Here is a 12624-nt window from a genome sequence, read left to right on the forward strand (position 1 = left end):
AAATAGCCCTCATGTACGTCTCCTCCAAGCCCTGTTGTCTCTTACCCGGATGTTCAACCAAAAGCTACTTACTACCTTTATTTTATGTTTACTTTTTATAGATTGTCTTTTTATCCTACTCTTTCCCACTTGTCTCTCGCTACTGCCGTGCAACAAACACTAAATCAAAACAGTGAAATACTACTACATCAAAACGCATATTCCCTAGAAAAAAAAATTTCTTACAATATACTATACTACACAATACATAATCACTGACTTTCGTAACAACAATTTCCTTCACTCTCCAACTTCTCTGCTCGAATCTCTACATAATAATATATCAAATCTACCGTCTGGAACATCATCGCTATCCAGCTCTTTGTGAACCGCTACCATCAGCATGTACAGCGGTACCCTCGTGTTATCTGCAGCGAGAACTTCAACGTTTGCCAAATCAAGCCAATGTGGTAACAACCACACCTCCGAAATCTGCTCCAAAAGATATTCCAGTTTCTGCCGAAATGTTTTATTGCAGAACAGCCCTATCAGCATCGACAGGAATGCCGTCCAATGCGGCACTTTAGATGGGGTAACTCCCAGCGCAAGCTGATCTCGCAAGTGCATTCCTAGACTTAATTCATATCTGCTCCTCAACTGTCGATGATGCCTGCTAAACTGCAGCTTGACGTACTGCGGACCCTGCAGTCCAGCGCTCGTCATGGAACGCAAACGCTGAAAAACTCCAACTTTCTCGAGCGCTTCCACAAAGACCGTATCGTCTTTTGCCTCCCATTCTTCCCGGCACTTTTTTTCGTCCCAGTTCAAAAAGTACTGCAGCACCTCTGTCTTCGATTCACGCAAGTTGCTCCATACTTTATAATACAACTCTTTGATCTGCCTTCCAGACATGCGGAAAACTTGGCTCCCTTGCTTGCCTCTTGTCGAATCCAATACACTAATTGTTTCTCTTCTTCTAGTAATGGCCAGGTACCAAGCATAATTTCTCTGTATCTGAGAGTAGATCTCTCCCCTTTTTACGCTAAAATATTTCAAATATCCTACAGGGTCCCCATGATATGGCTCGATGTCTTCCAAGTATTCTTTGTATTCCTCGTCATTTCGCAGCATTCTCTCCACAGCTAGTGCTTCCCAAGCCATCCTCCGATACGATACTTTCTGGCCAGCCCAACAGACACAGAGCTCGAACATCTTTTGACAGCCCTTGCATAATCCGTATTGTGTGAATACTCCCTCTGGGCAGAAGTATACGTCAATACCATAGAGGAAAAGATGTTTAATTTCGTCAGACCGAAATCCAAGAAACTGTAAGACATTCATATTCTCGGAAGTATTGGGAAATTGTGCTTTCAGTTTCTTTCTCTCTAGCAAAACCATTTGACTCCCTTTCCGCTTATACGACTCTTTGTTAATGTCGGTGACTGGATGGAATCTATTATCCTCAGCATTGCCATCTTTATTGGCGTCCTCCTTGGCACTAGCGTTGGTACTTTCAGTGGTAGTGGCATTAGTGCTGGAGTTGGTGCTAGCAGTGGTAGTGGCATTAGTGCTGGAGTTGGTGCTAGCAGTGGTAGTAGCACTAGTGTTGGAGTCGGTACTTTCGGTGGTAGTAGCACTAGTGTTGGAGTCGGTACTTTCGGTGGTAGTAGCACTAGTGTTGGAGTTGGTACTTTCAGTGGTAGTCGCACTAGTCCTGACGTTGATGCTGGCAGTGGTAGTAGCACTAGTCCTGACGTTGGTGCTGGCAGTGGTAGTAGCATTAGTGCTGGAGTTGGTACTTTCAGTGGTAGTCGCACTAGTCCTGACGTTGATGCTGGCAGTGGTAGTAGCACTAGTCCTGACGTTGGTGCTGGCAGTGGTAGTAGCATTAGTGCTGGAGTTGGTAGTCGCATTGGTACTGGCATTAGCACTACCATGAATGCACGTGTCGCTGTCCTCATCACTGCTGCAATACTTTCTGCACCTGTCACTGCTATTGCTCTCCTGGAAGCTAGACGGTAACGCAACGATCGACATGGAAGCTGTCGCCTGTTTTTCAGCCAATCTGTCCATTCTTTCTATCAGTTCCACTGTGTCAGCAGACAGGTCTGTCCTGGAGCCACAGCATCCAACATGCTGGCCCTTTTTTCCTTTCTTTGATTCAAGTCCATAGAACTCGCGTACCTGTTCGGTTATACAGCCTTCCTTAATCGGTGGTAATTCACCCTTACGATTCCTTGCCGCCCAACTGTTTTTTCTAGATAATAGATAACAGAGGCCCCCATCTCTTAGTCTCCCTACGCCTTGAATGAGCTCAATAATATTAAGTCTATTATCAAGCATGATCACCATCATCAATTGCTTAATGTCAATTCCTTCAGTCACTAATTTCGTTCCGATGAGAACTCGCATGCTACCGTCAGTGACAAACTCCTTTGTGCGAGACACCTTTTCTGCAGCACCCAGCTTCCCGTGTATCCATACCACCCTAAAATACTTTCTCCAAGAGCAGGCCAATTCTTCCACTTCGTTGGTTGTGCTTGCAACTACAATGGCCTTCGACTCTGGTTCAATTTCAAAGAGGGCTAAAAGAAGCTTCAGTGCTTCTTCGGGCTGTGATTCCACTTTCTTCCAAATTTTATGAACATGCCCTAAAGGCACCTCGGATTTCTCCTTGATTAGATTAAACATCCGTGTTGGATAGCTGGATAGACCTCTGCTGAGATCTTCCGACCGTTTGAGCTCGTTGATGTCCATCGACTTCTTGGCCAGTCCCGTAAGCCCAATACGCTGCAACGCAGCATCAGCTACAGCCTCAGGTGCTGTGCCGCTCAAAAAGATTGCTTTCTCAAAAGCGTCAAAATCAAGGTTAGTTATGCCCCCAAATTGCGACTGCCGGTAGACCTCCGTTTCAAAGTTGTGAAACTCATCTACAATGAGGTAACCCAATTTTACGTTGTTGGTCCTAAAGGTGCACTCAACAATATTCTCCCACGCAGCTATCCTGTCTGTGAAATTAGTGCTAGCAAGATCATCGTAGATCCCCACGTATAAATCAGTAACGCCATCGCAACCTTCTTCAATAAAGTTTCTTACAGGGGCCACATTCAAGCAACCGCATCGGCTCAACCTGATCATGCAATTAGCAAGCAACACTGTGTACGGTACAAACAGAAACGACACATATTTCACGTCGCCCTTAGACGCCAGTGCTATCAAGGGGAGATGAAATAACTCCGTCTTACCATAGCCCGGTGGGGCCTGTACTGCCACAGAGGGTGTGTCTGCCATGTATATTTCATGACATAAGCGCAACTGATGCAAGTCCCTGAATTCAAAGGAGCTGCCAAAGAGTTTCTGGCCTGCGACGAGGATATCGTTTGTACTCTTGGGCTCTCGGGGCCTTTTTCGCGTTACTCTTGAAATTTTTTGATGATGATCTGAACTCGCCGCCTCACCTGCCACTACGTCTTCCGCATTCCGAGTACTAGAGAATGAACAATGGTAGTCGCTTTCAAGGCCTAACCATTGAATCCAGCGCTCGGAAGCTCGTTCCTGCAATAAAGTGGCGGTCGTCCCACTGACACTAGTTAACGAAAAGGAATCCACACCGTAAATATTTCGCCCTGTTTGAACGGAATGATTGGCCATGAGTTCACTCGTCGCCGACTCGTACAAATCTGTTTCAAATCTGCTACCTACGCAGTGCCGTCCTAGGGCAATCAACCCCTGACGCATCTCCCGAAAATTCAGCTTCTGAGGTGCATTCTTCGGAAGTTCCCTCATGTACTGCCGAAAAGTTGCGTATTCAACCAGACAGCCCTTCGCGGTATTCAGAAACATGTAGGAATACAAAACTATCCTCGAAATGTCTCGATTTGTTACTTGATCTGGATCCTCAAATCCCACCACATCCATCCAAGGATCATGATTAAAAGCGTCATAACTGTTACCAAGCGCACATATTTGCATTTGCCTTAGCACAGTGACAAAATAAAACACGTAATCTGAAGTGAGTCCGTCAAGCGTCTTAAGTCGAGGCTCCGATGAACCGTTCTTGTTGTAATCAGTGTACAGTTGGATGCGTCTTGTTGTATCATCGACGTATACGTTGCGCTGAGGACCGGCAAAAGCGAGTAGCTGAAGCTCTGGATAACGGTAAGGGTATCCTACGGCAAAATGGATCATCCACATAAGTGGCACCGTAAGCTCGTCAATTGCAACAGTGACTTTATTTTTAAGAGCCGCGGTCATTTTGTTAGTATCTCTTCTCAACTTGGGCAGCACAATTTCACGATATTTAACAGGTATCATTTGAAGGAAAGAATCGTTCTCCAGATACTCGTCAATTCCTCGCTTTGGCTCTCTGAACAAAACTTCTCGATTACGCAAAATGAGGCTGGCAATATCAACCACTGTAGGCATATAAAAGCAGTCGTTCAATTCTTCCCAAAGGTTATCAAACTGAGCCTTGCATGCAAAGTAAAAGCCGCGGACATACTCGCGATTAAACAGTTTTCCACATACTGATACACCATCAGAAGAAGGTACCAAAGTTATTCTATAAGAGTCCTTCAGCGCGGTTTCCTGCGCTACTTCGTGGTACAGAATTTTGATCCATTTCCACATCGCAACGCCGTTGTTGTCATCAAATATATCTAAATCCCTTGCGGTACAAGCACAAGACGACACCAATAAAGCTTTCACGGCATCTAGTGTTTTTCTGAGTCTTCGTGGAGTGTTAGGACTGCGCAACTTACATACTTTCAAGCCATGCTCGTCCACAGAGGGAATAATGGGTTCTTCATTCGTAATGGATCGATCCTCTTCGTCACCAGCGCCACCACGGGGACCCGCCCCGAAATTGAGCGCACATGCTCGCAAGATAATATGCAAAATATCACCCAATCGGTCCTTTTTGTTCATCATATCGTTACATATCTGTGAAAAGTACTTTATCTCAGTGGGTTTACGTGGGCATAGATCACGCTTCAGCCGCTCTGTGTCGACTTTCTTTTCGCCAGGTAAACTTGCTTGGTATGCAGAAAAAATCGATAGCTCATCTACGTGTAGTAACAAAAACATGTAGGGTGCCAAATTGTATCCATATTTCCTTATGGTGCTTTTCTGAAGACCCCTTACAATAGGTGTGCCAGAAACAAAGTCAGTGAAAGTACGCATCGTAGAGCTGTCGTTCGGCCTGGCACTCGCTATTTCGTAACAACGTTCCAGGACACGGAAACTCAACTCATTATAGTATCCTCTGTTGAGGTAAAAAAGAGAAAGGGTATCGTAATCCTTTCTATTGAATTTCAAAGTATGCACTTGAAACAACGTGTAGACCATCAAGTTGATTTTCTTGGGAATAAGATACTTTGAAGGGATTGGTCCGCCCTGGAAATCTGGTTCGTCTTCAACAAACGTCAGGAACTTTTGTACATTTTTCCCGACCATGACGGAAACGACAATTTTTTCAAAAGACCTTTTCCTATCCATTGCACCAGTTCTGAATTTTACCACTTTGATTAGACCAGACTTTTCGTCTTCGTAGAATGACCGCACTTCCGTGGGGATCGATTCAAATAAAGTTATTGAGGGACAATGTACCAAGTCGTTTTTGTTATTTAGAGCCGACTCAAACTCGTCAAAGTTTGCTTTTTCAAACTTACGCCTATCGGAAACTTTCATTTTATTTTTGTAAGTTTCGAAATTAACAATAGTATGTTGATTGTTATGCTTTTTGACAAGAAATCCATCAATATAAACAAAAGATTGTCCAGTTTCCGTCTTATCATCATCTAAGAATGTAATAATTAAGCTATTGAGAAGATGCAGAATCTGCGCTATGCAGGTGCAAATCTCTAGCAGCAGCAAAGTAAATTCAGTTAGTAAGAAATCTCACTAAGATAAGCGACTGTCTGTCCCCTTCAAGCACAACATAGAAAGCAGAAGGATGTCTCATTCATCGCTTGATTTCCGGCCTGCAAAAATAAAGTAGTCGGTACGTACGTTCGTTTTCAATTTCCATGGTGCACAGTATCTTAACTATCTGCTTAGTCGAGGAGAACCAGGATTCTGTTCGTTGCTCAGCCGCTTCGTGGATATTCTCTTGGATACTTTAAATATGGACCTACGCTTAGCCTGCGCTTAGCCTACAACTTCTTCCGCTCTCGAAAAGACCAATATAATAGAAAGTTATAAATTACATTTCCTTATTAGGTATACGACCTCGCGCTTCGAAGTAGAGGAGCCCTTTTTGGCGTACCTACATATGGCGCGTCAGACAGACAAACTTCCCCCAAAAATGTATTACCCCGCCGAATAAGAAAACAGACCCATTCACCCACGACGTATCAAGTTACTTCCTTGGTGCAATGTCCCACTATAAAAAAATTCCTTGACGCTAGATCGTTGGACTAAAATCTGCGTCACAATCGCCTAAACAGGAAATATTGCCTATTTTCGTACAAGGTTACTTCCTAGATGCTATATGTCCCTACGGCCTTGTCTAACACCATCCAGCATGCAATACAGTGACATATATATGATGAACCTGTCTCTCAACTTACCCTCCATTACCCTACCTCTCCACTCGTTACCCTGTCTCACTCAACCATACCACTCCCAACCACCATCCATCTCTCTACTTACTACTACCATCCACCGCCCATCATAACCGTTACCCTCCAATTACCCATATCCAACTCCACCACCACTTACCCTACTATTACCCTACCATCCATCATCCGCTACTCACCATACTGTTGTTCTACCCACCATGTTGAAACGTTAACAAATGATCGTAAATAATACACATATACTTACCCTACCACCACATGCCGTATCCACCCTCACTTGTATACTGATATGGCATACGCACACGGATGCTACAGTATATATCATCTCAAGTTACCCTACTCTCACATTCCACTCCATGGCCCATCTCTCACTTCATCAGTACTAAATGCACTCACATCATTATTAACGGCACTTGCCTCAGCGGTCTATACCCTGTGCCATTTACGCATAACTCCCACGATTATCCACATTTTAATATCTATATCTCATTCGGCGGCCCCAAATATTGTATAACTGCTCTTAATACATACGTTATACCACTTTTACACCGTATACTAACCACTTAATTTATATACACTTATGTTAATATAACCAAAAAATCACCATCAAAATCACCTAAACATAAAAATATTCCATTCTTCAACAATAATACATAAACATATTGACTTGAAGTACGAGCACTACCATGACGTCATTAACGTAAAAGTTCCTTAATATTCCCATTTGCTTGAACGGATGCCACTTCAGAATATTTCGTACTTACACAGACTTCACATTAGAATATTATGTCATCCCATTGTTGTGACACTCTTTATTCACCGAGCAATAATACGGTAGTGGCTCACACACATGTGGGCGCTATCCCCTCAACTCTATTCCAGTTACAGTTACATAAAAAACTAACCTAACAAAGAAATAATAATATTTATGTCACAAAAATCAGGGTCTCTTGCTATGACTTGCTACTTGTTTTGCCCTGATCTGCAATCTTATTTTTAAAAGTGACGCATATTCTATAAACGACCCCGAGGCGACGCGCCAAAAAATGAAAAAAAGGAAGGACACATTTTTATAGAAAGACAAAAGGCTGCGAAGCCGCACATTTCCAAGTTCAGTATTGCTTATTGGACATACCCTATTAGCTTTATTACCATGCACCCTTTTCCAGAACAGTGACGCAAAAGAGAAGTTTCTATTTTGGGTTTATTGTATTGAGAAAATACTCCACAAACACTGTTATTGATCAAAAATGAGTTGTCATATTAATATACATTTACATATGAGAAATTGTATTTATATCAATAGAATAACATATTTTATTTCATTTTCTTTACTTTTTAATGTCTATGGAATTTCGTTCGTAAAAGCTTCTCTCTATTTTGGAATAGCAGTGTAGATACCGTCCTTAGATAGAGCACTGGAGATAGCCGGTCTCAATCTGGTAGAGTACCATGGGACACCAGTGATGACTCTGGTGACTTGTTCAGCTGGAATACCAGTCAACATGGTGGTGAAGTCACCATAGTTGAAAACAGCTTCAGCAATCTCAACTGGGTAGGTCTCTGTTGGATGAGCTGCTTGAAACAAGTAGTATTGAGCCAAATGAGCTCTGATATCGGAGACGTAAACACCCAATTCGACCAAGTTGACTCTTTCGTCAGATGGAGATAGAGTGGTAGTGGCTGGAGCAGCGGCAACACCGGCAGCGATAGCGGCAACACCAGCAGCGATTGAAGTTAATTTGACCATTGTATTTGTTTTGTTTGTTAGTGCTGATATAAGCTTAACAGGAAAGAAATGAATAAAGACATATTCTCGAAGGCATATAGTTGAAGTATCTCTATTTATACCTATTCCTTCATTGGTCATCACCACTTAAACGATTCGTTAACAGATGCTCCTTTAGCACTTCACATATTCTCCATATCTCATCTTTCCCACAACTTCATGATCACTATGAAGATGTTTTTGTTTTTAAACGAGGCATGCATCTTTATAGATTCTGTATGCGAAGGTATTGTTTTCTGGGGCCTTTGTCTATTCGTATGCGCCGAATGTGAGAATGCCAGTTATAGGGGTGCCGAGGTGCCTTATAAAACCCTTTTCCGTGCCTGTGATACTTCCTTTTTTGGTATAGCAGAATGTCTGAATTTAGTTGCTATAGATCCTCGTTCAGAAGCGTATTGCTAAGCCTATCTCCAGTATACCCTAAACGATCGCCGAGAAAAAATAATACTGTACCCTCCTATTTCCCGGAATTGTACAGAATAGTAGGTATGTGCTGGGAGTCGTATATTGTTAGAGTCTGTAATTTTTACGCGCGCCTAGTGGATTCGTTGATACGATTACGTTATTCTAAACCGTCGCAAAGCAAATTGTGTTGAAGTAATTCAAGACTTTAAATCACTTGTACCAAAATCATTGTTGCGAAAACTTATCCTCAGTATTAGTTTCTTGACCGTAACAGTAGTTGAAAAAAATAAAATCATTTCTATGATCGATACACTTTCATTATTTAACTTCTCTATTATGGTGTAACTTCTTACTTTTGTCAGAAAAAAAGATTTCAAGACACAACAAGAATGGGGTCAAAGGTCTGCTTGTACTATCAGGAAGATTTGATACCAACCGCGTTATAAGGGTTACTAGAAAGTAATAGCTGCTAAAAAATTTAAACCGAAGAGATTAATCAGAAAGCTGAAAAACTGCAGTGTTAGTAGAGTTGTAAGCATTTCTTGATTGGAACAGCCTTCCCCCACACGTCCACCCTTGTTCAGACAGATTCGTAATGATTTTGTGTGTAGGCAATGGAAAACTTTAAAAACGGTTTGATTTCCTACAAGATAAAACATATGAATAAAATAACTTGTGTCAAATGCCCCATTTCCATACTGTAACCCAAATCAACGAAATAAAAAATAAAACCTCATATGATTTACTTTATTTAGTCATAAAAAAACAAAAAAAAAAAAAAAAAAAAAGGAAACAAGACAATCCTTTATAGTTTGTTTCCATCATGAAACCTATGACCAGCATATATACAATCGTCCCCCAGTTCCTCTTCGATACGCAAAAGTTCATTATACTTGGCCAGTCTTTCTGATCTCGACAAAGCGCCCGATTTAATTTGACCACATCTTAAACCAACGACCAAATCAGCGATAAACGGATCTTCGGTTTCACCTGATCTATGCGATATCATTACACCCCATCCAGCATCGAAAGCCTGATTGGCGGCTTCAATAGACTCAGTCAGAGTACCGATCTGGTTGAGTTTCAGCAACAGAGTATTCGCACATTTCTCCTCTATAGCACGGGCGATCCTGGTCTTGTTGGTGCATGTCAGGTCATCTGCAATAATCTGAACATTGACAGTCTTTAGGAAGGCAGACCACGAGGACCAATCATCTTCGGCGTAGGGATCTTCCAGGGAAATGATTGGGTATTTCTTTAGCAATGAATGGTAATATTCTGCTAACTGGGCTGGACTGAGCCAGTGAGATGGGTCAGAGTTCGGTTCCTTGAAATTTAGGTCGTATTTCCCGTCCTTATAAAAAACAGAAGGAGCACTATCGATTCCTACTTTCACTCTACCCTCGTAACCGCATATGTTAATGGCTTCCACAATCATGTCCAAGGCGTCTTCGGCAGTGTCAATATCGGGGGCAACTCCACCCTCGTCACCAACATTTCCAGCGGAAGGTCCATATTGCTCCTTCGCCAATATCTTCAAATGATGGTAAACTTCCGAACCCATCCTCATGGCTTCTGCAAAGCTCTGAGCCCCGACTGGCGCGATCTTGAATTCTTGCATAGCTAAAGAGCCACCGGCGTGGGCTCCACCATTCAAAACATTGAAAAAAGGAACAGGAATAACAAAGGGGTCCTGTCTAGCATCCGCTAACTCGGCTATATACTTGTAGAGAGTAATTCCCTTTTGTGCGGCAGCAGCTCGAGCAACGCACAAGGAAACACCAAGGATAGCATTGGCGCCCAACCTTGACTTGTTAGAAGTTCCGTCTAACGATATCATGAGCTCGTCTATGCCCTTCTGATTGGTTACACATAATTCGGACTTGATTAAAGCAGGCCCTATGATACTATTGACGTTACTGACTGCCTTGGTCACCCCTTTTCCCATCCATTCGGACTTGTTCCCGTCTCTAAGTTCAACAGCTTCGTGAATGCCGGTGGAGGCACCAGATGGGACGATCGCTCTGAAGAGACCATTCTCTGTTGTAATTTCAACCTCAACAGTCGGATTGCCGCGAGAATCATACACCGTTCTAGCATGTACCTTCGTGATGGACATATTTTTATCGTTGAGATTCGATTTTTTCCTCACCTTGTTTTGGTATTTCTATTGCAAGACAAAGTGAAAGAAGAAGAAGTGGTGGTAAAAAATAACTATATATAATGAAAATTGTAACCTGGTGGGAGTGCAAACTGTAAGTGATAACCTGCCAGATCCATGTTTCTATTATATACCTAAGAACCAGCCAAGTTAGGTAAACGAGGAGTCTTTCAATATCTCTTTTCTAGTGAGAATGTTATTTAGGTAAATGAACAAGTTACCACTATACTACTCACCCCCTACACTTTGTTTGTGACCTCTCCCCTTATCCAGTTCATCGAAACTTTTTTTTCAACTTGTGGCGATCTGTGACATTGTCTACTACAAGAACCGATTTTGGTTGATGTCTGTAAAAAAAACAACCTTACCTTTCCAGATCCAACTTTCCAGGAGAGCTGCGTGAGTTTCAAATATTTACCATGTCGGAGAAAGCTCCCAAGTACTTCCTTGTTCTTGTCATTTTTTCCTTATCTCCATCCTTTAAGGAAGGTATTTCCATTATGCGATTCTATAAATCCGAGCATGCGAGTATTTCTTTTCTTGGCGCGGAGTCGCTGATGACGCAATAGGCACATTCACGAACATCCAGGACTGGTAATCTTCTCGTCTTAAAGAAAATCCAACCACCAGTAAGAAACTCTTGGGTAAAATGGGGTATCTGAAATATTGCATAGCTGCAAATGAAGATATTCAGTATCAGCATAGGTATTTTCATGAAGGATAGGTAAAAAGAAAGAAAAGAAAAATATCTTTTTGACTGTTGTTCTTGCAATTATCACAATTAGGGGACTTTAAAACCGATACTTGATATATGAGCACAGTCAAGGGGCCGGTTCTTGAGATTTTAATGGAAAAGAGGAAAGTTGCACATACAGGTCTGCTTTTCTTTGCTTGCTCCAGACAACGATACTTAGAACTAAAACATATTTCTAGAACACTTTTCTCCTTCATTCAAAAAGAAAACTGGCCTTGCAATGACTCCAAAAAGAGCGCTAATATCTCTTACTTCATACCACGGTCCCTTCTATAAAGATGGTGCGAAAACAGGCGTTTTTGTAGTTGAGATTTTGCGGTCGTTCGATACTTTCGAAAAGCATGGTTTCGAAGTGGACTTCGTTTCTGAGACTGGTGGATTTGGCTGGGATGAACATTACTTGCCAAAGAGCTTTATTGGTGGCGAAGATAAGATGAACTTTGAAACGAAAAATTCCGCCTTCAATAAGGCGTTAGCGAGGATCAAGACCGCAAATGAAGTCAACGCCAGCGACTATAAAATATTCTTTGCATCTGCTGGACATGGTGCTCTATTTGACTATCCCAAAGCTAAAAATCTGCAAGATATTGCATCCAAGATATATGCCAATGGGGGTGTGATCGCTGCCATCTGTCATGGACCGCTCCTTTTCGATGGATTAATAGATATCAAAACAACAAGACCATTAATCGAAGGCAAAGCTATAACAGGTTTCCCACTCGAGGGTGAAATCGCCCTGGGAGTTGACGACATCTTGAGGAGCAGAAAATTGACAACGGTTGAACGCGTTGCAAACAAGAATGGAGCCAAGTACTTGGCGCCAATCCATCCCTGGGATGACTACTCTATTACAGATGGAAAGCTAGTTACGGGTGTTAACGCAAATTCTTCCTATTCGACCACAATTAGAGCTATAAACGCATTATATAGCTGAAACAAAAGACAAGGGAATTGTTGA

General features: G+C 42.2%; 4 protein-coding genes across 4 annotated transcripts, besides 1 other annotated feature; 1 reads left to right on the top strand and 3 right to left on the bottom strand.

Annotated features, from left to right (window-relative positions):
- Positions 1-7223: a telomere (TEL16L; Telomeric region on the left arm of Chromosome XVI; annotated components include an X element core sequence, X element combinatorial repeats, and a long Y' element; TEL16L does have telomeric repeats (TEL16L-TR), but they are missing from the genome annotation due to difficulties encountered during sequencing and/or assembly).
- YRF1-7 (Y' element ATP-dependent helicase protein 1 copy 7) lies at positions 280-6007 on the bottom strand (the record flags this gene model as incomplete). The annotated part of the gene is made up of 2 exons (NM_001184097.1): positions 280-5840; positions 5989-6007. 2 exons carry the CDS (start codon positions 6005-6007, stop codon positions 280-282), a joined length of 5580 nt encoding a protein of 1859 aa, NP_015040.1.
- Positions 7224-7932: 709 nt separating the features above from the next.
- Positions 7933-8427, bottom strand: PAU22 (seripauperin PAU22; the record flags this gene model as incomplete). Its single annotated transcript, NM_001184096.1, has 1 exon — positions 7933-8427. One exon carries the CDS (start codon positions 8425-8427, stop codon positions 7933-7935), a length of 495 nt encoding a protein of 164 aa, NP_015041.1.
- Positions 8428-9556: 1129 nt separating this feature from the next.
- On the bottom strand, positions 9557-10870 carry ERR2 (phosphopyruvate hydratase ERR2; the record flags this gene model as incomplete). Its single annotated transcript, NM_001184095.1, has 1 exon — positions 9557-10870. One exon carries the CDS (start codon positions 10868-10870, stop codon positions 9557-9559), a length of 1314 nt encoding a protein of 437 aa, NP_015042.1.
- Positions 10871-11886: 1016 nt separating this feature from the next.
- On the top strand, positions 11887-12600 carry HSP32 (glutathione-independent methylglyoxalase family protein; the record flags this gene model as incomplete). The annotated part of the gene is made up of 1 exon (NM_001184094.1): positions 11887-12600. One exon carries the CDS (start codon positions 11887-11889, stop codon positions 12598-12600), a length of 714 nt encoding a protein of 237 aa, NP_015043.1.
- Between the last annotated feature and the right edge of the window lie 24 nt (positions 12601-12624).

Source organism: Saccharomyces cerevisiae, chromosome XVI (genome assembly GCF_000146045.2).
Source record: "Saccharomyces cerevisiae S288C chromosome XVI, complete sequence".
In the NCBI taxonomy this organism is placed as follows: domain Eukaryota; kingdom Fungi; phylum Ascomycota; class Saccharomycetes; order Saccharomycetales; family Saccharomycetaceae; genus Saccharomyces; species Saccharomyces cerevisiae.